The sequence below is a fragment of the Rhincodon typus genome, chromosome 26 (assembly GCF_021869965.1).
Source record: "Rhincodon typus isolate 14 chromosome 26, sRhiTyp1.1, whole genome shotgun sequence".
NCBI lineage: Eukaryota > Metazoa > Chordata > Chondrichthyes > Orectolobiformes > Rhincodontidae > Rhincodon > Rhincodon typus.
The window spans coordinates 32,934,159-32,958,880 of record NC_063357.1 but is presented as its reverse complement, the minus strand read 5'-3'; the positions used below and the strand labels follow the sequence as shown (position 1 = coordinate 32,958,880).

The 24,722-nt window shown below is 39.1% G+C and overlaps 1 protein-coding gene across 1 annotated transcript in view; it reads right to left on the bottom strand.

Annotated features, from left to right (window-relative positions):
• Nucleotides 1-369: 369 nt before the first annotated feature.
• LOC125486126 (tyrosine-protein kinase BAZ1B-like) overlaps nucleotides 370-24,722 on the bottom strand; it is a 32,331-nt gene continuing 7,978 nt past the window's right edge. Inside the window, exons 2-6 of the mRNA XM_048612382.1 lie at nucleotides 21,407-21,554; nucleotides 19,954-20,078; nucleotides 19,016-19,170; nucleotides 8,342-8,448; nucleotides 370-5,316 (exon numbers count right to left, since the gene is read on the bottom strand). Of these exons, the coding sequence (XP_048468339.1) occupies nucleotides 4,839-5,316; nucleotides 8,342-8,448; nucleotides 19,016-19,170; nucleotides 19,954-20,078; nucleotides 21,407-21,554 (1,013 nt within the window). The 3' untranslated portion in view covers nucleotides 370-4,838. The remainder of the gene's footprint in view (nucleotides 5,317-8,341; nucleotides 8,449-19,015; nucleotides 19,171-19,953; nucleotides 20,079-21,406; nucleotides 21,555-24,722) is intronic.

Sequence of the window (24,722 nt, the reverse complement as noted above, 5' to 3'; positions counted from 1 at the left end):
ACAATGATCAGAAAGCTTTCAGATGTTGTGCGAAAAAAAACCTACTGCACTTTGCTGTATATGAACACATTTTACAGAAAACACGTGCAATGTATGACTTGGAGCCGGGACTTCAACACTGTGACCACAGCCGTAACACTTGTTATGTTTATCAAATCCAGTGCAACAACTCCAGGTGTTTGTTGCACTTTGTGAGAAGTGGACACAGGTTACAATTCGGTGCTGATGCACTGTAATGAGGCTGCTACCTCGAGATAGAAAGTGTATCTTGTAATAAAGTTATGCAAAATGGGAAAAACTCATTCATTCAGTGTGAACTATGATGTTTCCACTCAAGGAAGATTATAGACACAATAAGACAACAGCTGATAAATCAAATATGCACAAAGTGCCAAATTCAATACTTTATTTCCAGAAATTATGACAGAACAATCTGCTCAACACCAGTGGGCTACCAACTCCTTTAGCAAAAATATCAAAATCATTGAAGACTCTGTCCCATCAACGAAGAATTAACTGACATTACATTAGCCAGCACCCTCAGAACCTAGCTCAGGGAACTATCAAAGCAACATATTATAGATGCTGGAATTCTGAAAAAGATCGAAAATGCTGGAAATACTCAGTAGGTCAGGGCTCAGCTGTGGAGAAATAAAAAGATATAATATATTTGAAGCAAGTGAAAAAATGAAATAAGTGGAGCTCGGGGGTAAGAGACAAAAGGAAGAGTTTTGTGATGGGTGGAAGGTAGGAGAGATTAAACTCCAGTTGGTGGTCCAACCTCAAGGGGACTGGGGAAATGGGAATCTAGAGGAGTACGAATGCAGAATGATGAAGAGTTGCTGTCTGAAGAGAAACAGAGTAAAACAGAAGATAAACATGGGAACAGAGGTTACTGTCAGAAAATGTTATACTCAATAGTGTCCATAGAGCCTGAAAGTGCCAAATCAAAAGATGATCTTCCTTATGCTTGCATTGGATCACTGAAGGCAGCATGGGATCAAGGTGGAGAACCAAATGACAGGTGACCAAAAGCTTGGGGTCTAGTTTCTGGACTGAAGAGCTGTTTCAAGACACCCAATCGGCCTTTGCTCTAACCAAAGTAGAACAGACCACTTTGAAAATAGCAAATATAGCATACAGGAGCAAAACTGTTGTTTCACCTGGAAGATGTGTTTGAATATTTTGATAGTGAGGAGGTAAAGGGACTGGTACGACATATGTAATTGTGTGGAAAAGCACAATATGAAGGACAGGTGGTGCTGGGTACAGTTTGAGAAGTGGACCAGGGTCTGCTGAAAGAGAGGAAAATGTGTTTGATAGTGGTTTCATATTGGAGATAGCAGTAACACTGGAGGATTATTCTCCCATTTCGGTTTTGTAAATACTTTGCTATCTACTTTGCTACTGTTCTTTGACCACATAAGCCTGAATCAACGTGACACCTTATCACGCTCCTTTTGAAAGTCTAAAAATATTAAATGTGTATACCCATCATTACCTCTTCAAAGGGAGTGTGGGTACAGTTACAACATTTAAAAGGCATCTGGATGGGTACATGAATGGGAAGGGTTTAGACGGATATGGGCCAAATGCTGGTAAATGGGACTAGATCAGTTTAAGATATCTGGTCAGCATGGATGAGTTGGACCAAAGGCTCTGTTTCCACGCTGTATTACTCTACGACCGCAAAAGAGTTGGTCAAACTTTGCTATCACATTTAAAATCCACTCTAACTACACCGAATTCTGACTTAAAGATCTTTTCATGGCATTGTTAAATAAGGATTTTCTTATCTTTCCCACCAATGTATAAATGTGGGGATCACATGAAAAGCTGAGTCTTCTGGAACTATTCCCTTTTATAGTGAGTTTTCTTATACATGTAATAGTGCTTTCTTCTTTTAATATACACTGATGCAAATAATCCAGAATAGGGTTCATTCCAAGTTTGATTAGTTTATTAATGCTCCCTTTCTTAAATTCCTTTGTTTTTTTTTCCAATTCTTGCCTTCTTTGGTTTCTCTGTATACAGCAATGCAGTGCACATAATTCTTGGACATCCTGAATCTTCAAGATAATTAGAAGGCTAAAATTCACACATTTCCAATACTCAGCGGGCCTCCATGTGTCTACCAAAATGCAAAAACTATTTCAGTTACATGTCAACATTCTCTCCCAATACAAGAGTTAGTTAGGGAACACAAAATCCAGATAGATTAGGCTTTTGGACTTGCTCCAAAAAACATATGACACTTTATAATTATCCAAGAAATAGCACATTTAAATTTTATATCTAAGGCTGTATGTGCCAATGCTGAGTATTGCCTGTGAAGAATGGAGTGTTAAAGTGCTTTATCCTTGAAGGAAGTTTTTTTTTAAAAGAACAGGGGGCATTGTTGCATCAGTATTCACACTAATGAGGTACTTCTGAAGAGTCCTCACTGTTGCTATGTGGAAGAACTCAATTACATAAGAGTCTAATCACAGGTGCCATATTCAACAGGGGTGAAGAGGGGAAAAATAGGAAAGAGGGCAGGTGGTCCTCTTTGGAGCAATCTCATATTACAGATAGAATGCGTATGGGAGTCTGATTGCTGACACAGGAGTAGGTAGATGTAGACAAATGGATCGTGAAATGTATTGTCTCTCAACAACAAAGGCACACTCATACACACAATTGACAGAGGGGGACAGATGCACACAACGATAGAGAAACATATCACGTCCCAATTTTAAAAAAAAACATGGAAATCAAAAGATTACGTGCATACATATGCGAAAGCACATGCCACAGAGGGAAGAAGACAGCAAGAAAGGGAGAGGGAACACCAGTAGAGAGCATGCCAGAGATAAGACAGCATGAGAGCAAGACATAGGGCAAGCAACAGAAAAGTGAGCCCAGGGCAGTGAGCAAGGAAACATGGAGAAGGCGCCAGAAGAAATACTCAAAGACAGAGAGAGATGTATTCACTGACATACAAGATAAACTCAAAAGAGGTGGAAAAAAATCTAGAAAAGCCAGACAATTCCTGCCAGCCAGTGAAAACAATTAGTCTCCAGGCAGCTACTCATTTTAAAAAAATGTTCAAATACTAAAGTGAGTAATCTTGATGTTGTTGTTACAGGGCACACATAACCCTTACTTTTTTTTTTGCAAAGTTTTAAATGTAATTGCTTTTATTTAAAAGTCCAAAAATGTTTTTAATACAAGCATAGCCCTCCCCAAACAACTACCACAGACATTTGGGAAAATATACAATGTCAAAATTCCACTGTTTTATTCTACATCACTTGCCTACACAACTGAGTGTGACTGGGAACGGTGATAAAACGCCAAGTGGAAAGAGGGGGAAACTCTCATAAAAAGAAACAAAGAAAATTTTAGATCAGTGCTTTCCTTCCCCCTCACTCCAAGAAAAAAAATTGCAGATGTGAAAAGGGCCTTGAAGGATTTGTTGCTCACAAATACTCAAATAATAAGAATTATTTATACAAACTACAGTAACAAAGATGAAAACAAATTCAAGTTGTGTCACAACTTTTTTGACAACTTGAAACACAAGGATCTTAATCTGGTTAGATCTACATATCTGTATGCACTGTACAAATCTCCGCACAAAAAGGAGTATTTTACAATTCTTCAGTTTAAAAATCCAATGGTGTTGCATGAGAACTATTTGGTCAGCCAGAATGGTCAGGCAGATCAAAAGAGAATCTTATATGTCAAACACAGAATTGTTGTCAGCCAACAAGCATGAAACGTGGTAGCGCATCTGTATTGAGTCTGGGTGCTATTACCCTGCACCAATTAGTGAGTAGGGCAAATTAGAATCTTTCAAGAAACTAGAGACACCCAACGTACTATTCAATAATATCCATTTGGTTGGACCCTCAGCTAAATCAAGATAGACAGCCTAAGTGTATAAACCAGTTACCATTGCTCATTACATGCAGAACTGATTACAGTTCAGTTTTGAAACTAAGTTGACTCTGAACTAAACATCCTGCACAAGATCACATGTTCATCAGGCAACTGATACCTTCTCGACCACAGTCAATTAAACAGGTGACAGAAGTTACACGATGGCTGGTGGTTCATATGAAAAGCTCATTTTACTGTTTCAGATGGCAAAACATTCGAGGGCAGGGATTCTCCTCAAAGTGGCTGGATACATCTCCTTATTATAAAGAACAGCTGTACATTTACAAATACTGTTGCGATCAATGTGAGATAATTTTGCACATATTCAATCATATGGTCAAACCTAAAACACAGCTGGATAAAACAGATGCTGGTGATGCAATGTGTGTCATCTGGCACTGTGAAACGCCTTGGCCTGCAATCAGCTGAATTTCCATTAATTGTACACTCTCTCCAGCGAGGCAGTGTTATTAAGAAGGACCAAGGACCGACACTCGAGGGGTTGTCTAATTTCCTGAATTGACCACTTCCACAGCTATGATGAACAAATCAGAAAGCTCTTGCTGAAAGCTGATACCAAGGGGCAGAATTTTTTGTGAAAGGTCCACTCTATGGTCATAAAATCAGAACAACAGAGCTCCTTGTCTGCGATCTTAATTTCACAACTATTTTCAACAAAACAAGGAACTTTCAGCCCTCAGGATCTCCCAACTTCACAACAGTATTAAAAAATCTGTAAGAGCTTTAGACTTCAACATTTTTGTGTTCCTATGAAAATGTCCAGGTTTGGTTGAAGTTTTGTATTTGATCCAATATTTTAAATCAGTCAACGTAAACATTTAAAGTACAAACAAGTCTGCAGTTTCCAAAATAATTACTACATCCATTATTCAGAAAACTCAACTATTCTCAATTCACTTCCGGCGCTTACGCGGTGGGATGGAATGTTCACTTGATTCTGCATCACTGTCATCATACTCATCGTCTACTACTTCTTCTTCTTCCTGCTCCTCCTGCTCCTCCTCCTCCTCCTCGTCTTCCTCCTCTTCATCATCCTCCTCCTCCTCCTCTTCCTCCTCTAGTTCTACTTGCACCAGCCTTTTCCGTTTCTGGATACTTCTTCGTGGTTTGCCCCGTCTATAGTTGTAGTTGGGAAGATGTTTTTGCAACATGTCAATGAAACATCGTTCTGTTTTTTCTACACAGGTAAGGACCTGGCTACCCTCCTGATTGTACTGTTCTGCATTGTTAAATACCAGTTTAATGTCCTCAAGAAATTCCTCAACAGTTTTGTAGGTGCTGCATAAACACTTGCTCTGCATGGTCTGCAAGTCCATAGGTTTAGTGATTATTTCAAAATAATCTTCTGCTTCATCAGTTGTCACAGGCTCTCTGGAAAAGGGGAAAAGCAATTTGTAAAACTCACATCGGTACAGAAAAAAGATAACTACAAGTTAAACCAAGTTCTCTTAAGTTCAGTTTAAATTGTACTGAATGTACAGCAGGTTATTGTCTTCTGGAATTTATTTCTCTGTTCCACTTGCTCCTGCATTTGACTCCAACCATATTTCTATCATTGTAACTGCTGGATCTGACACAATGCATCTTGGTCACCTAATTAAAGACAAGTGTGTGACTAGACAGCAAATCTTGCCGTTTGTTGGTTTTGAGAGTAAATATAACAAAGTACTTCCTAAACACACAGACTCTTGTCTGGATACAATCCACAGGCACAGGTAATCTTCTAGTACTCATTCCAAGTAGCTCTTGTTTACTTACGTAGGACAGCATAGTCAAGATGGATCTTACCCTGTTCGATCACTCACTGGCAAGAATCATAGAATAATCAAAAATAGGGAACATGATACCTCCTAGCACAAAGGTGCAGAGTCCAACAGTAATACCCAACTATCATACCAACGGCTCAGCCCAAGAGTACACTTAACTATAAGAAATAAAACCAAACGCGTGTCCCCTTAAGCTCGCTGTCATCAAGATAATCATGGCTAATCTTCTAGTTCAAATCCACTTTTCTACCTTATCTCCAATACCCTTTCATCAACCAACCATTTGCACAGCCCCCAGTCCTCTGACAAATAGACAAAAGGCTGTCAATCCTCAGTTATGTATATAGTTGATAACTGAACATCCACATTTCATTGGGACAGAGAATTACAAAGATTTACAACGCTTTGAGTGGAAAATTCTCATGTGAGTCTTATGTAAAGACTACATTCACTTTATTTGAAATATAGGCTGGAAAATGGAAGTATGGACTGCTGTCTTGCGGACAATGAACCAGTGACAATGCGAAGGAAAAAGTGGAGCTGTACAGTCAACGTATTGGTTTTTATTTTACGTACCTGCATTTGATATTTTTGTGACACCAACTGGCACCAGGTACTTTTAGGATGGATGAAAAAGAAACTGCCCAACAACAGCTTAGTTTGGCTCCAAGTAGCAGTATGTCACAGAATTTTGAGGAGAGAAGCAGTTGGACTGAAACCTCCAAAAGCCTGCAAGCAAGCAAGCTCTCTCTTGCTCTCTCTCCTCTCTGCTGTCCCCCCCGCAACCCCTTTTAGAGAAGAAAATAAATCTTAATATCATAAATAGTGGTCACAGTCTGAAATTAACTATCCCAGTGATTAAAACTTGTCAGATTACACATTTGTGACAACTCATAGAACAGTGGGACTTGATTTCCAACACACTCTTCGCAATACATCAATGAAACATCAGGGTTATAACGCCTATATGATGGAACCCTTTCCTGGGATTGGTTTCTCCAATTTTAGACTCTCCAGCCAAAGAAATATCCTCTCAGTATCTATTCTGTCTGGCCAGCTGCACATTTTATATTTCAATGATATCATCACTCATTTGCTTTCACAGGACAATTCTCCCATGTAGTAAATCTAATCAACCTTGTTGTGCCCCTTCTAACTGTACCATACCATTCCAAAAACAAAATAGTTCAGTCCTACTGGCTTTCTGTGCATGAACTAATCCTTAGTCCAAACCCCTACATCTATCTCAACTCCAGAAACCCTAATCTTATGTAACTTCCAGTGCCACAAATTGTACTTTTCAGTTTCAAAAGTCCAGAGAAGTTACATTCATTGCTTTTGATAGTTACCCCCATGAAAAATGACTACATTTGTCAGGCAGAATTGTCCTTTCATAAAACTGTGCTGACTTTGCATAACCATATGAATCTATAAATGCCTTTTCACTACATACCAAATAATAGATTCTAGAATTTTCCTAGCAGTGTACAAGGCTGGCTAGACTTAGTTTCTAACTTTCTCTCTCCCTCCTTTCTTCAATAGGAGGATTACATTTTCTACCTTGCAATCCACTTAGCTGGTTCTAAAATCTAGTGAATGCTTGAAGTTACCTTTTGCAGTTACCTCTTCTTTTAAAACCCTAGTATATATCCTATTAATTTCCCCAGCTATTTGCTTCCCTTAGATTACTTTCCTCAATTTCTTCACTGTCATTAGGCACTTTATGCCCTTCCATCTGAAATATCACTTTTTAAATCTTCTACCATGAAAACAATATATTTTTGTCTAAAATCCCAGTTATTATTCCAGAATAGTTTATAATCATCCTATAATAATTTCATTACTCCAATTATAATTTCTTGTCGTTGCTCTAGAGGACCCATTGCTACTTTCTCTACTTTGTTTCTACTTAACTCCTGGTTGAAAAGCGAACAATCTGATTTTGTATTTCCTGCTACTTTAATATCATTCTATTTTCTCCCTCATATCAATTTCTTGGCTATCCTCTGATTCTTTTTTTCAATTTCTTGCAACCTTCAGGCTTACTATTATTTTTTGGCAACTTTACGAGCATCTTCTTACTTATAAACATCCTTCACTTCTATTAAACCATGGTTGAACAATTTTCCTGTCAAATTTTTATTTCTTGATGGAATGTACTTTTGTTGAAAATTAGGAATTATATCTTTAAATGTTTGCCATTGTTTATCTACCACTAAATTTTTAAATCTAATTTCTCAATTTACTTTTGTGAATCATACCCATGTAACCTTTGTTTAAATTTAAAACTGTAGTTGCACACTTAAACAATCACTCTTCAACTCAATATGAAAGTATATTTTATCATGATCACTTTTTTCTAGGGAATCTTTCACAGTTAATTAAAATAATTTTAACATTATAATGTTAATTACTATTAACTATCATTACACAAAATCAGATTTAAATCAGCCTTTTCCCTCGTTGGTTCTCTTGAGATACTGCCTTAGAAAGCAACCACAAAGGCATTCCTTCAACATAATATCCGAATGACTTTAACCAATTTTATTTAACGCCCTATACAAAAATGAATGGCTTCCACAAAGGACCTGGGTACCATTTTTCAAAGTGGCAACTTTTATTGTTCTTACCTGAAAGGCCAGCTATATCTCGATCTGATTAATTTGTTCAAGATTTCTTCACACTTTGCAAGCTCCAAATTTAGTCTCCGTGACCTATATTTTGTTCTCTGTTGCACCTACAGGCACAAGAAACCAGTGATCATGAACTCAAATGCATTTCAATATTAAGAAGAAAAAAAAAAATCAAAATTAATCAAAATAGCAGATTTTAACAAAAACAGAAGTTGCTGGAAAAGCTCAGCAGGTCTGACAGCATCTGTGAAGAGAAATCAAAGTTAACATTTCAGGTCAGGTGATCCTTCCTCAGATCTGCTGAGCTTTTCCAGCAACTTTTTTTCGTTTCTGGTTTACAGCACCTGCAGTTCTTTTGGTTTTTATTTAGCAGATTTTAACATTGTTTTACTCTTCAATATGTCTCAAACAAATACTCATTATTCATTTATGAACCTCGACAGCAAGCATATCAATCAAATCAGATCCTATTCTTACCCACGTCCATAAACACTATTCCAGCAGGTGTCACAGCTAGATTACACTGACAGAAACTAGTGATTGATTTTCTCATTAGCCCAAGATTATTAAGGCCAACTATAAATTCATTTCCACTGCCTGAACTAAGACCAGTTATCTCAGAACAGAATGAAAACTGCACCACTATCTCTGGTTTAGCTACTCACCACTGAAGCTAAGTAAACAATACGAAAGGACGGATGTTACAGATAGAGATCACAATCTTTAACATTATAGATCAAATGACAGCGCACTAAAATTTAATTATTGGTTTTAAACTGAATACTTTGCAATGGGTGTATTTTACACCTGGAGTAGTCAAAGTTTACATGACAATATTTATCCAACAATGGTATATGCTGTAAAGCTCAGATTTTCAGACCGTAAAGCCTTGTATTCAGGGGTCATAAATTAGGAGTATTGTAAATTAGTCTCAAGGTTACAAATACACTTTCTAACATGACTCCAAATGTAAGCATAAACATGGGATTGTGACTATCCACATTAAAGGAAAGTGGTGGTGCTGATGATGTCACTGGATGAATAATTCAGAATTCCTGGCAAGTGTCCTGGAGACCTGGGTTCAAACATCAACATGGATGGGGAGGTTTGAATTTTTTAAAAAACAGATTGAAGTTAAAAGCTAGCCCAATGGCAACCAACTGTCAATTCCTTAACAGCACATCTGGCTCACTAATGTCCTGGAGGAAAGGGAATCTGCCATCTTTATCTGATCTGGTTTACACGGGACTCCAGAGTAGACAGCAATGTGGTTGACTCTTAAGTACCCCTCTGTGCAATTAGGGACAGACAACGAATGTTGGCCTAACCAGCGATGCCACACCCCAAGACAAGTTAAAATAAAGATTCCTTTGTTGTTGGAAGCCAGGATAGAGTCTCATTTTGTATGAAATGTATTAGTTACAGGTAGAATGGAGGAATGTAGCATGTGGAAACAGGTAAATATATTTGAGATCTCTATCAACTTTGGATACAGGGGTTACTCATTCAGATGTTCCCTCGAGAGATTAATGGATTAGTTAGAGATCATGAAATGTGAGATTGTACACAGTCTGCAGAAAGAACTAATTTTCCTTGCTCCATGCTCCATGTACTGACTATCATCGAACACAAATTTTCATTACTGTTGTCACACTGCAAAATTTCTGACAATGAAGGCAACATTGGGCTATATCTGTTCTCAAGGAATCAAATGTTAAAAATAGCAAGACTAATGTTCATTAATTTTCAAATGGTGCATGAAACAATGTGGGGACAATTCTGATATTCCACTGGTTGTTCACATTCACTATCATCAACTCTACTGATTTGAATGGAGCAGGAGTCATTACCAAATCAGGCTGGTGGATTAATCTTGGGTGGGGTTAAAACATTTGACTAAAAAGTGATATGCGTTGGCTTTTGAAAAGAGACAGAACTGCAAGGCAGCAAATAACCTCTGAGAAAATGAGATACAAGAGAGGAAAATGTCAGCTATTGTGGAAGAGAAGTTAAATTAATTTGCCAAAGGGATGTAGTATTAGAAAGGAGAAACAAAGGTGCACAATGCTTTTGGAGATACAGATAGCATAAGGGTAAGAAACAGTAAAGGTTTTCTTTTTATTCTTTATTCATTCATGGGATGTGGGTGGCGCTGGCCAGGCATCATTTATTGCCCATCCCTAATTGCCCAGAGGGCAGTTCAGAGTCAACCACATTGCTGTGGGTCTGGAGTGACACGCAGGCCAGACCAGATAAGGATGGCAGTTTCCTTCCTTAAAGGACATTAGTTTTTCTGGACAATCAGCAATGGATTTATGATGATCACTACACTCTTAATTTTACTGAACATTTACCGAATTCAAATTCCACCATCTGCCATGGCGGGATTCGAACCCGGGTCCCTAGAACAGGGTCTCTGAATTAATAGTCCAGTGATAATACTACTAGGCCATCACCTCGCCTACTGCAGAAGATCAGAGTAAAAGGAAATACAGTAACATATAATTCAGGTTTACAGGTGCAAAAATGGAAAGGCACAAAGCCTAATAAATAAGGTCAAAAAGCTGCAGATGCAAACAGGCATCTGGGCATTTGATGTAGTGATAAATCCATATGTGGCTCAAAAGAAAGGCAGAACTAGGTATTAAATGTTCCTGATACAAAGTGTTCCAGAAAAACAGGGAAGGAACAGTATTGATTCAGTAGAATATTACAGTGCTGGACGGTAAAGGTGTCCTAGTGTCAAGGAAATAATCTATTTACTTATAATTTGGATGCGAAAATTATAGTTAATAGGTTTACAGATGACACCAAAATTGGTGGTTTAGTGAACAGTGAAGAACGTTACCTCAGAGTACAAGAGGTCCTTGATCAGATGGGCCAAGGAGTGGCAGATGGAGTTTAATCTGGATAAATGTGAGGTGCTACATTTTGGTAAGGCAAATCAGGGCAGGACTTATACACTTAAATAGCAAGGTCCTGGGAAGAGCTGCTGAAAAAGAGACCTTGTTGTGCAGGTTCATAGTTCCTCGAAAGTGGAGTCACAGGCAGACAAGGTAGTGAAGGTGGCATTTGGCACGCTTACCTTTATTGGTCAGCGCATTGAGTATAAGAGTTGGGAGATCATGTTAGGGCTGTACAGGACTTTGGTGAGGCCACTTTTGGAGTACTGCGTTCAATTCTAGTCTCCCTGCTATAGGAAAGATATTGTTAAACTTGATTCAGAAAATATTTACAAGGATGTTTCCAGGGTTGGAGGGTTTAAGGTATAGGGAGAGGCTGAATAGACTTGGGCCACTTTCTCTTGGATCGTTAGAGGCTGAGGGGTGACCTTACAAAAATTTATAAAACCATGACAGGCATGGACAGGGTGAATAGACAAGGTCTTTTCCCTAGGGTAACGGAGTCCAAAGCTAGAGGGCATACGCTTAAGGTGAGACTTAAAAGAAACCCAAATGACAACTTTTTCAGGCAGAGGGTGGTGGGTGTATGGAATGAGCTGCCAGAAGAAGTGGAGGAGGCTAGTACAATTGCAACATTTGAAAGGCTTCTGGATGGGTATCTGAAAGGGGCGGGTTTCAAGGGATATGGACCAAATGCTGGAAAATTGGGACTAGATTAGTTTAGGATATCTGGTCGGCACGGACGAGGTGGACCGAAAGGTCTGTTTCCGTGCTCTACGTCTCTATGACTCTAACCAAGAAGTAACAGAAGTGCTATTAAAATGCTGGATATATTTTGAGACTAAATGGGAAATTTCAAGGCGAGTAAATTTGCAGTATAATCAGACGTGCAAGAGCTATAAAGCCATGGCAATTTGGATTTTAACTGTCCGAGTACATAGACTATGATGATAAATGAAGGGCGAGAGAGGAAGAATAAAATTTGAAATACATGAACAAAATCTTCTTAACCAGTACATTTCTGGACCAAGAGGGATGAGACATCACAGGACCTGTTTTTGCCAGTTTATTTTCCCGTTCCAATACTGTAAGCTTGTCACTGACAAATCAAAAACTTTTGTAAGTGTGAACCAGTCACCCTGTGCCCCCAACACAAGAGAAAGTATCTGGAGAAGGCAAATCAAGGAGCAGCACATTTTGGCAAACCAAAAGGACCATCTCAGCGAACTCTGTGGACACAGACTGTTGAACTGCCTTCCCAGTCTTTCCCTCTATCCCTAGCTCCCTTCTTTTAGGTTGGTATGTGTGTATTGAGGAGAATTTATAAGGGGGTTAAGAGACTTAATTAGCAGAATTATATGTTGATGGTTCATATGGTTTATCTATAGTTAGAAACTTCATTTGTAATAAATAGTAACTCTTGTCAGTACAGAAAACTAGTCCATGTTTTCTGTCAACCTGGATCTAAAAGGTAGGTAAACAAGGGAATTCTAGTTATTTTTTAACTTTAACTTTTGTGCTGATTCTGGGAATAATAGTGCTTGATTTCCAGCACACTAGCCCAGTAAGGTGCAACAAACTTGTGTGATATTGCTTTCAGTACTTTACCAGGCCTATGACCAGAGATGAGCTGCAATCAGCAGACCAGCTTCAAATGTTTATAAAGAAATGTATGATGACACAACTTGACCTTCCACAGTTTCAATACAGCAAGAACCTTACAGATCCATTACATCTTACAACAATTCTAGTAACAGAAATAGCATGTTTTATCTTACACAGCCTCCTTAATCACAAGTGCATGTGAGTACAGAAACACATACATCCCCAATGCACTCGGCACTGATTTATTCTCCAGAATCTGACTGTGATAAATGAGGTTGGATTATCGGGTTGGAGCTGTAGATACTGTTTATTTGGTCTCCTGATAATTGCTGCCCATGAAAGACAACCCCACTTCTGTTTGGCTTAAGTACAACAGGACAGCTGTCCGAGTACTGCGACTCTCACCAACCCCAGCAGGCCACCAACAACTGTCAGCAGTACAAACAGTCCGAGCCTGCAGTTACATTATTGAGATTCTGATACTAATTGGACCTCCCAGCATACAGATACATCGAGTCCTATTTTAAACCCTTTTAACAATCTATGAATCATCTCTCAATAATTCACAAAGTGTAAGGATTTAAGAGCATCTCTGCCGAGATATTTGTCAGAAATCATCTGTTGATTTCTTGTTCCCATTGCCCAACCCAGAATAATTTCCTGACGTCTCCTGCTTGATCTACTCCAAGTCGGAGAAGAAGAAAAGATCTACTAGCATAGCTGAGATGCCAACATCGATTTCTCAAAGGCAAGAATTTCATGACCCTGGGTCAGAAGGCACATTTTTGGGAGGCCGGGTAGGGGAAAGAGTACAGAGAACAATAATCCTAAAGGCTGCTAAATCATCCACAACTGAATAGCCATTCTCTGGAATCTGAATGATTTGTGGATAATAGGTATCCACCAATCTGATCACAGGTACCTTCTTATTGGTTGCTGTCAAGCATATGCCTGGTAGGGTCCAGGTACAACATTCACTACCTTACCCGATGTCTGGTGCTCTGCTTGTCGGCTCCTTTTCCTCAAGCTCCAAAGCCTGATTGTTTCCAAGTCCCTGGAAGACTAGATTCCCTTTTGCTTCTCTCTTGCCTGTAGATTTTGTAGTCAATGGCTGACACTCCATAATTACAGTTCACATTTGAATCATTTAGTTGCATAAGCATCTTTAAGGAGGATGCAGCGCAGGTATGGGATGCAGAACAGCATCAGTTGCATCAGCTGAATTGCCCCCACACCACTCATTAACAAAGCTCACGATTTATCAAAAATAAAAATTAGGACTCTTGATGATTGGCATGCCTATAATTTAGTATATACTGCAGTGGTTATTATACTCTCAGAAAAGAGTTCAGGAGATTCTTTTCTTGCCCAAGAGAAGAACTGTAGAGCCTAGAAATATACGTTTGGTCTCCATAATACAGTATGGAGAGCTAGAGACAGACACAAGATGGGAAGCAGTATATAAAAGATACATAAAAATCTATAAAGAGCAGGTGGGAAAAGCAAAACTTGCAGACATGAATTGGCTGCAAATCGATTGAAGAATAGTAGACGCTGTTTGGATAAAGCAAACTTGCTGCTGTACACGTATAGCGATTTCCCTAAAATGTGATTTTCTTTAGAAGAGGTCACATAAGAATGCAACTGTTGTGTTATAGGAGAACTATGTCTACATAGATAAACACAAATGTAAGCAGCTATCAAGATCAATTAGCCTATCTAAGCTGGAAGAAAACTCCAAAGTATAAAACTGGCTCATAAGAATCTTCAAAAGAACCAGCTACAAGATTTTTCTATGGATGTACTCAGATTAACTCCATAGATAAAATTTCAGAAACTAATGGAGCCACTTTACATTGACCACACAGAATGCAGGATTTTCCCCACAGGCTTCACACTACCACTGCCAGGCTCAATATTCCTGTATGGGGAATAGTTAATCAGCAGTGATTTTTCTCCAGTGGGAAGAGGGCGAGCTCGGCATCTAATTAAGGAGAGATGAGGGTTGTCAAACTGACAGGTCGGTAGCAAATCCATCAGCACTGGAGAAGCAAAAACTGATTTATCAAAATTAAGCAAGGCAGAGTTAATTTCTACTTTTAAAACTTTGATTAACAAAGCCCATTGCAACCATACCATCACTGTGGATAAAGCATGAAGAGTCATCCAGACTTCTCCATGGATGTTGCCTGACCCGCTGTGATCTCCAGCATTTTTTGTTTTCAGTACAGATTCCAGCATCTGCAGTAATTTGCTCCTAAGTAAACATTGTTGCACCTCGTGTGGCTACAGCTGAAGTGAAGCAGGCAGGATGGCTTTTAAGATTGCCTGGAACAGAGGCACCCCAGTTTCCCATCTTCAAGCAATAACTCTTATTGCAGATGTTTCTGGGAGCACGGAAAATGATTGGAAAATTCCAGTTAGCTTCCCATGATATACCACAAATGGGGTCAACTGACTACTGAAACTGCTCCTTTCATACTCTGCCTTTGAAAGATGATCCAGTGATGGGATGAAGCCAAGGAACCTGGAATTCCGTGCCTGTCCTATCGGGCACAGACTTGTACAATACTGGAGCAGTCCACATCCAAATGCAGCAGGTTTGGGCTGATAAGTACCAAGTAATATTCATTCTGTGCAAGTATCAAGCAATGGCTACATCTAACAACAGGGGATCCAACCATCACCCTTTGACATTCAGTAGCATTGCCATTGTTGAATCACTCACTATCAACATCCTGAGGGTTACCATTGACCAGAAATTGAACTGGAATAGTCATATAAATACTTTAGCTACAACAGCAGGTCAGAGGCTAGGAAGCTGCAGTGAGTAACCCTCCTCCTGACTCCACAAAGCCTATCCACAAAGCGCAAATCAGGAGAGGAATGGAACACCCTCCACTTGCTTGGATGATTGCAGCTCCAACAACACTCAAGAAGCTCAACACCATTCAGGGCAAAGTATCCCACCTGATTGGCACCACATCCACTCACTCTAAAACCAATACTCAGTACCAGCAATACATACCATTTACGTCTATTGAAGTTTACCAATGCTCCTTCAACAGCATCTTCCAAACTTACAACTATTCTCTAGAAGGTCAAGGGCAGCGGATAAACGGGAACATCAAATTCTCCTTCAAGACATTCACCATGCTCACTTGGAGCTGTATTATTGTCCCTTTGGTGTTGATGGGTCAATAGCCTGGAACTCCCTCCCAAAAGGCATTGGGCTACATCAAAATGGAGTGCACTGGTTTAAGAAGGCAGTTCATTACCACTTTCTCAAGGGCAAGTGAGGTGGACAGTAAATGATGGCCTAACTAGCAACATCCACATCCTACGAATGAATTAAAAAAAAAGTCTGTCCACAAAGTCAGTTTCAGCTCAAATTCAGTACTTTTATCTAGCCACTACAGGTCTTCAGGGCCAAAATCACAGCTGACACTCCTGTGCAGTACTGAAGGAATGCTGCACTGGCAGGAGTCCCATCTTTCAGATGAGATCTTAAATTGAGGCTCTGTTTGTTTTTTTTTGGTTGTAGAAAAGATTTCATCGTACTATTCTGAAGGACATCAAAGAAGATATTCCCAAAATCCTGGTCATGATTTATCCTTCAATCGATATCACAAAAACAGATTGTCTGGTCATTGTATTCCTGTTTGTAGGAGTTAGCTGTGCCCAAATAGATTGCTGCATCTCAACAATGACTGTAGTCCACAAATACTGGCAGTAAAGTACTCTCAGACAACGTACGATCACGAATATGATACATTGATACATTTTTAAAATGCATTTTCTGTAAGTTTTTCTCTTTTTTAAATTAATTACTTGGAAAGAGGGTTTTATCTGATTTTTTTCTGGACATGAGCATAACTAATACTTATGCTATGCACACTGGGCTGGTTACTAGCTTGTTAATGCTGGAAATATTGTTATTTTACACTGTCACTGACCAGAAAGGCAGTATTATTCGGCTTGTCACAGTTTTATAGTTCTCACCAGTGTGCAGACAAAATATTGCCATACTTGTTAAGGGGTGCAATACCAACAACAACTCTTGGAAATATCTTTTAATAAAATAAAATTGAAGAGAGTGAGCAAATTGTAACCAACGAGAAATAATGCATCAAAATGCATAAATGAAATAAAAATAAACCTTCCATAATAATAGAGCTTGATTACTACTTTCAGGGACAGAGGAGAAAATCTGCAATAATTTGTCACTTAATGAATTCAGTCCAAATGAGATCGTGCATTTCAGGTTTCAGTGTGCAGTCTCTTTGTTGTCAAAAGCAAACACATTAGATTTTTATTAGAACACCTGCCCTCATCATATCAGTACATTTGGAATGACTGATCATCCAATTTTTAGGAGGCTTAAGCGTTGTTCATAATTTTAAAGCACCTCGAGAGAGTAAGAGAAGCCAGTATCTGGGAATATACTGCTGTATTCCCATATCCAAGTCATGGTAAGCAATTACAAAGCTCCCTCTGAATGAATGGGCAATATGTCACTTTTGTTAAAAACATATTTCTTAGGAAAAGTTAAACTAGTGTCATCTGCAATTGGACGGCAATTTTATGGCTGTGATGACAATGAGGATTCCACCACGGAGTTTGAATCAGATTCTGGAAGACTGCACCACTTTTCAGTCAGTATATGATCCTTCTCCTATTGATAATATGCCATTGAGGTGAACACAGTTTCTAAAATTTGCCAGGCGTTACCTGATTTGGATATGTTCTATAGTTGTCTCAGCTATCGTTCATCCAATTTGCTGTCTTAAAGTATGTGCAATGTACTCCTAGGCCTGGCAAATATAGACTGGTCGTGATCACTTTATCCAAAGAATCTAAAACCTGGTGAAATGCAGTTTCTGCGAAAGTCTCCCAATCATACAACAAACCGAAATTGATTCACCACGGATGTCAATGCTATTTGGAAGCAAAAGACTATTCATATCCAACTTAAATTGGATTAATTTCTACTGAGTTAAACTGGTGAAGTAAATCAATGCATACTCCACAGTAAATAATATTTATCTCAAGAAATTTCAAATTCCTGCACATGGTTTTATTCACTTCTTTTCCTTAGTAACTTTACCTGCCTGAAATCGTTTGAAGTGGTTAATTCGAGTCAGGTACAGGTTTCCCGACAGTTGGGAGTACCTAATTTACGAACATCTGATTTATGAACACTCATACTTACGAATGCAATCCCGCACACAGTTTTAAAATTTGAAGTTCTGACAGATGAACATTTCCGATAATTGTGAACAGCTGCTTTCTAAAGCCCTACATTATGCTGCAACTTGCAAACAAATCAACTTGCGATTGGACTCCAGAAATAATTCATTCGCAACCTGGGTGTAAACCTCAACCAACAGACCTCAGTGTTATTTACCCAGTCCTCAGATTATGACCTCACACTTGCCAGACAGTAATACTACTCCAAGGTGTTAATCAAAGGCAATTCTTACTTCCCAAATTCAAGCTGGTTGAGATGATCACCAATGGCAGTAAAATCAGCATAGTGGGAGACTTACCAGGCTTGTACAGATCAGTAGCTCAAGTTATGTAGGATTGCAAGGAGCAGTGGGTGAGAAAGGGCACAAATACTGGAGTAGGATATGCTGCACACATTTTGTACTTTTCTGTTGCCTTAAAAATATTAGTTTTGAAAAATTATATTCCCAATATCAGGTATTTTAATGTATAATCACTCCTTCTACTGTCAGTGCTGACTTAAACAATCAGATTTTAGGACTAGTAGCATTTGCCCATCATCAGAATCTATAATCCTTTCTCTCCTCCTCCTCCTCCAAATGATGCTACTTCATGGCTAACATGTATTTGAAATTTACATTAGCATGATTTAGCTACAATATAATTTTGTATAACAGCAGCAACTGATTTTTCACTTCCCTGACAAAGTAGAAAGTACACATTTTTTTCAAAATAGAAATTACTTAACGTTTTCCTTGAGGAATTGGTCAAGATGCTGGAAGCTGGTTTGGTCTGTCTCCATGGAGTTGAATATCTGTTGTCTTGAGTCCAGATTGTAGTACATAATACAAGAATAAAGAGTTTGCAGACAAGCACCTGTTCATTTTATAGCTCTCTTGTTGCCAGTCCTGAAATTTCGGCACTCTGTACTTACCAGCTCATCAATGTCCACTCCATTGACAGGTGATGTCTTGTGTCGAGTGTTCCTGCTGTGACCGTTTAGGGACTTTTTTCTCCCCGGCTGTTTGGCCTGCCTAGGAGGGCGGCCCTGAGAGCCTGGTTTTCCTTTGGCAGCTTTCCTGAGCCTCGCTTTAAAGAGCAAGAATTATATGTGATCACTCTACTGACAACAAATATTATCACTCAAGTGGCATCCCAATTCAAAGACAAAACTTTTGTTCAAACTAAAAGCCGCACACTACCAACTCTTTTACGTCACCAAATTTCTTGTCACAATGTTGAAATTTAGATTGCAAGATTTGATGCAATTCATTTTCAAGAAAGTGGAAAGTTTAAGTTTTTCCATAAAACTCTGCAACAATTTTCTCCCTACAAAGATGCTGACTCATGTTCACATAATCCTACGGGCTCTTCCCAACCTGAACAAATCCACATGCTCATTGGACAATAATTAAGACTTGGAGGTTTCATTGATCTTTCGCTTCCTTTGGGCAAAGAAACACGCGCAATTTGTAGCCCCATTGCTTATATTTCAGATTAACTAAGCTGCATAAGGGCACAGAAGATTCTTGAACTGTACAGTAAAATACCAAATTCATTTAATTTTAAGCATTTCTTGGTTAACTCCACAATATTTAAAACAGTTCTATTCATTATAGCCACATTACAGCACTTGTAAGAGAATTATAAATAATATTTTAAAATTGAACTTAGCACAGGGCAATGTTTTGCAACGCAAATAGACAGTACTCACAAAGCAGCTTAAACAAAAGTAATTTAAGGGAGGCAGTGAAGCGAAAGCTCTCTCAAATAGGGAAGCAGATTCCAATAAAACACAAACGGTCACTCCAAATTTTAAATTCTTACATTACAATCATTTCCCAGCAGTGGACGGTTAAGTTCAAAACTTACATCTGAGTCTGGGACCTCCTCGCTCCTCATAGTCCTCCTCCTCTTCTTCCTCTTCCTCCTCCTCTACTTCCTCTTCTTCATCCTCCTCATTCTCATTACCTTCGTCTTCCTCCTCAGCATAATTTCTAAAAAGGTGGTAAAAAAAAGAGTGCAGGTAATTTACTTCAAAGCACGATTTCACACATACGCAAACAATCCTAACTAGTTTAGACATTTAAATTGGTGAATGTACTTTTGATGGATAAACTGATTTACATACTAAATCCCAGTCATCTACGTTCACAGTGCTTACTGACCTACACTAGTTCCCAGTCAGACAATGTTTTGATTTTAAAACTCCTACCCTTGTCTTCAAAGTTTTCCATACCTCATCCCTCCCCTTTGCTGTATTCTTCTCTGGTCGTGCAACCCTGAGATATCTGAGCTCTTCTAATTCTGGTCGCGAGCCCCAGCTTTTAGTGGCTCCACCACTGGTGGCCACATCTTCCATTACTCCGAAATATCCTCCTATCATCTCTCCACTTTGTGTTCGTCCTTATGGGCACTCCTTTAAATGTAAATGTTTGTCTTTGACCAGGCTTTTGGTTGTCTGGATCAATATCTTTTTGTGGCTTCCTTGGTGGCGTATATTGTTTTAAAAAGCACGTCTAAATCACATTGGGCCAATTCATTGTATTAAAGGTAGTGGATAAATATAACTTCATGCTATTGCATCTTAGAATTCTGTTCTGCCAATTTTTAGAAAAACATTCCAATTTCCTCTGTTCCTAACTATTAAGGAAGAATGGAACGCAACAACTCAACTTCTGCAAAAAAAAATGCAATTCCCTGCTCCCAAATAAAACAGCATGTGTTGAATTATTACAAAAACGAAATCAGTTTTCATGTTAATCATGAAATAATGTTAACAATAAAACCTCATTTTAAAGTACTGCGAAGAGTAAGCACCAACCACATACTGAATCATTGTTAACATGTTGTCACTAGTTACCATGCTAAATGAACAGTAGACTCTCTGGCCAGACTATCCAACGTCACTATGTTCTCATTGGCCCAAACCATAATTCTTAGGCTATTATGGGTCTCCGGGTCTCCCGGAGGTGGACTTGGGAGGTACAGTACAAGATTGTGGACACAAGATAAACAAACAAACAAAAAATCTTAATTTAGAAATACAGAGCTGCTTTAAAGTAGGTCTGACTATGAATGAAGTAAATTATTGGTCAGGAGTACTGTCTACCAAGTTGTATACAAAATAACTTAATAAGAAAGGGAGGCTGGTCTAATACAGCTCAAAACATTAATGGAATGCATAAGCAAGAGTTATTTTTAAAGTTTTAGACAGTTAGGTCAGTTGGAATCCATTTCAGCAGCAGCATAACTTTGTTGTGAAAAGAATATAGGAGGTCAGAAGTCAACAGGCGCTGCAGTGGTAAGCTGGTTGAAGGATTACCTATCACGTGTGCCACGTCTAGCTGTGGCTGGCTGACAAGCTGGACATAGCCACTCTCCGTCTGGTATCACGTAGAGGGCTGGTCTCAAACAGAACAAGTGGAAGGCCTTATTGCATTCATCACACAGGATCAGCTTGTCATCTTCACCTGGAGAGCAAGAAAACAAAGTCAACCAAACACACCTGGCTTGCAAGCAGTGCGACGTATATACAGATGTTCAAGTTAGGTCAGTTTATTTTTAAGAGACTAAAAACATTTCATAACAGATAGTAAAATGTAGAAATGATCAAGTAAAACCTCCTTGTCTTCTCTGACAGATACAATATGTTTCTAAATATTGTTGCTATTAGCTATAGGCGCACATCACGACATGAATAAAAAAAAGGTATGAATTGTTGATTTTGGCCAGACCAGTACATGCCACACACAAAAAAAAATCACTGGGAACAAAATTCATTTTTTCAGTTCCAAACTAACTTTCAGTGTCCAGCCTCTCGTTACAGAAAAAGCTAATGAAATGAAGTCACATTTGAAATAGTCTTCATTTTACTGGGGAGTGCATGAACAGTGCTGCTATTTCTGTCTTACTAAGATTTCCAAATATGTGATGAAGAAGTATATAGTAATGGTGCATTGCTTTCTGATGCATACATTATTAAATAATCTGATTTGATCAATGACAGTTCACTTATAGCTATTTCAGAAAGTGTTCAAGACAGTGTCAATTTGGTGAGCCCATCACAGGGTGTCTAGTAACTCAAATAACAAAGTCAGCATGCAACAGACAGAGCTAAGCAATTCCAAAGCAATGGACTAGATTCCAGTTCCACTATTCTGCTGTATTAACTGTCCACAATTTGTGACTTAAACAACTAACAGAAGGCGGCAACTTCACAAATATCTTATCCCCAAAAATGGGAGTTCCAGCATATCAGTGCAAATAGGCATGGTTGAAGCATTTGGGTCCATCCTTAGCCAGAAGTGCTGAGTGGATGACCCATCCTGGTCTCCTACTGTCATTCCCAGCATGATTGACTCCAACTTTCAGGCATTTTGATTCATTTCATGTGACAAAGAAATGGCTGAAGGCACAGGATATGGCAAAGGCTATGCACCCTGAAAACATTCTAGCAGTAATACTGAAGATTTGAGCTTCAGAACTAGTCATACCCCTAGCCAACCTCTTCCAGTACAGCTACAACATTGGAATCTATCCAACAATGTGGAAAATTGCCCAGGTATGTCCTGCCCAAGGGCAAAAGCAACATAGATCAAACGAGGCTAATCATCCACTTTCAATCATTAAAGTGATGGAGGGGATTGTTGACATTGTGATCAAACAGTATTTTCTCATCAACAACCTGCTCAATGATGCTTAGATTGGGTCCACCACATCCTAACCCAATTACAGTCTTATCTAAAGATGGAATATAGAGCAAGAATGACCAGCCTAAGGCTGCATTTGACTAAGAGTGACAAAAAGGAACCCTAGCCAACTAGAGCCAATGGGAATCAGGGGAAATCTGCTGGTTAGCGTAATAACTAGCACAAAGTAAGATGTGCCTGTAGAGACCAATCATCTAAATTCCAGTATACAGCTGAAGAAGTTCCTTAGAGTAATGCCCTTGACTCAATTATCTTCAGGTGCTTTGAAACAAATTTCTCTCCATTATGGAGGAGGAAGTGGGAATGTTCGCCAAGGACTGTGCAATATTTCAGCACCACCTGAAGCTCCTAGATGCTGAAGAAGTCAGTGTTCATATGCAACAAGGCATGAGCAACATCCAGGCTTCGGCGGATAAGTAGCAAGCAACATTTGTGCCAGGCAATGAATACTATCACTCCTTGACACCCCACATCATTACCATCGCTGAATCATTCATGATCAACACCTGGGATTTACCACTGACTAGAAACTGAACCAGCCATGCAAATACTGTGGCTAGGAATATTGTCACAAGTTATTCACTTCCTATCTTCACATTTGCTGTCCTCTATCAATGAAGGCACAAGACAGGAGCATGATGGAATACTCTTCACACGCTTGCATGTGTGTTGTTTCAGCAACTGTTGTTCCACTAAGAACTCAGCCTTGAACAGAACGAAACATTCTGCCTAACTGGCACCTCATTCATCGCCTTAACACTCACCATGGACGACCTACAAGATGCTGTAGCAACTCACCCAAGCTCCTTAACAGTACTTTACAAACCTCCAACCTCTGCCACGTAGGACAGGGCAACAGATTCAAGTTTCGATCCAAGTCGGACAATACGTTGCCTTAGAACTATATTGTTGCCCCTTCACTGTCGTTGGCTCAAAGGCTTGAAAACCCTACCTAAAAACACCTACAACCAAGGACCACTATGGTTCAAGTTGGCAACTCACCACACCTTCTCAAAACAATGATAGGAAATAAATACTAGCTAAGCTGGCAATGACACAACTCTGAACAAATTATAAATCAATAATCAACGCTTACTAAAGGAAGTCTGCTGAAAAATAGATCATGTACTCTGAGCTAACTGTTCACAGACAAATCATACACTTCAACTTCCTGTTTTAACTTACCATCCTGAAACACACTTCACATTACTAACCCAATAGAAAACAACTTGTAATAGAAATTGTTATCAAAACTCAGCAAGCCTACTCAGTTTTGAAGGGTTACTGGACCCCGAAATGTTAACTCTATTTCTCTCCAGATGCTACAGTATCTGCAGAGTTTTTCCAACAGTTTTTATTTTCAATTCAGATTTCCAGCATCAGCAGTTGTTTGGTTATTTTTTGTTTAGTACAAAACAACTTGTATTCATAAAACAGAGGAGTGGCAGATGGAATTTAATTTAGATAAATGTGAGATGTTGCATGTTGGTAAGGCAAACCAGGGCAGGATTTACATAGTTAATGGTAGGGCCCTGGGGAGTACCGTCGAACAGACAGGGTGGTGAAGGAGGCATTTGGCTCGCTTGGCTTCATCAGTCAGAGCACCGAGTATAGGAATTGAGAAATCATGTTGCGGCTGTACAAGACATTGGTAAGGCCACTTTGGAGTACTCTGTATAGTTCTAGTCCCCCTGCTACAGGAAGGTGGTTATTAAACTGGAAAGGGTGCAAAAAAGATTTACAAGAATGTTACCGGGACTGGAAGGTTTGAGTTAATAAGGAGGCTGGTTAGGCTGGGACTTTATTCCCTGGATTGTAAGAGGTTGAGGGGTGACCTTGTAGAGCTTTAAAAAATCATGAGAGGCATAGATAAGGTGAATAGCCAAGGTCATTTCCTTAGATTGGGGGAATCCAAAACAAGGAGGCATA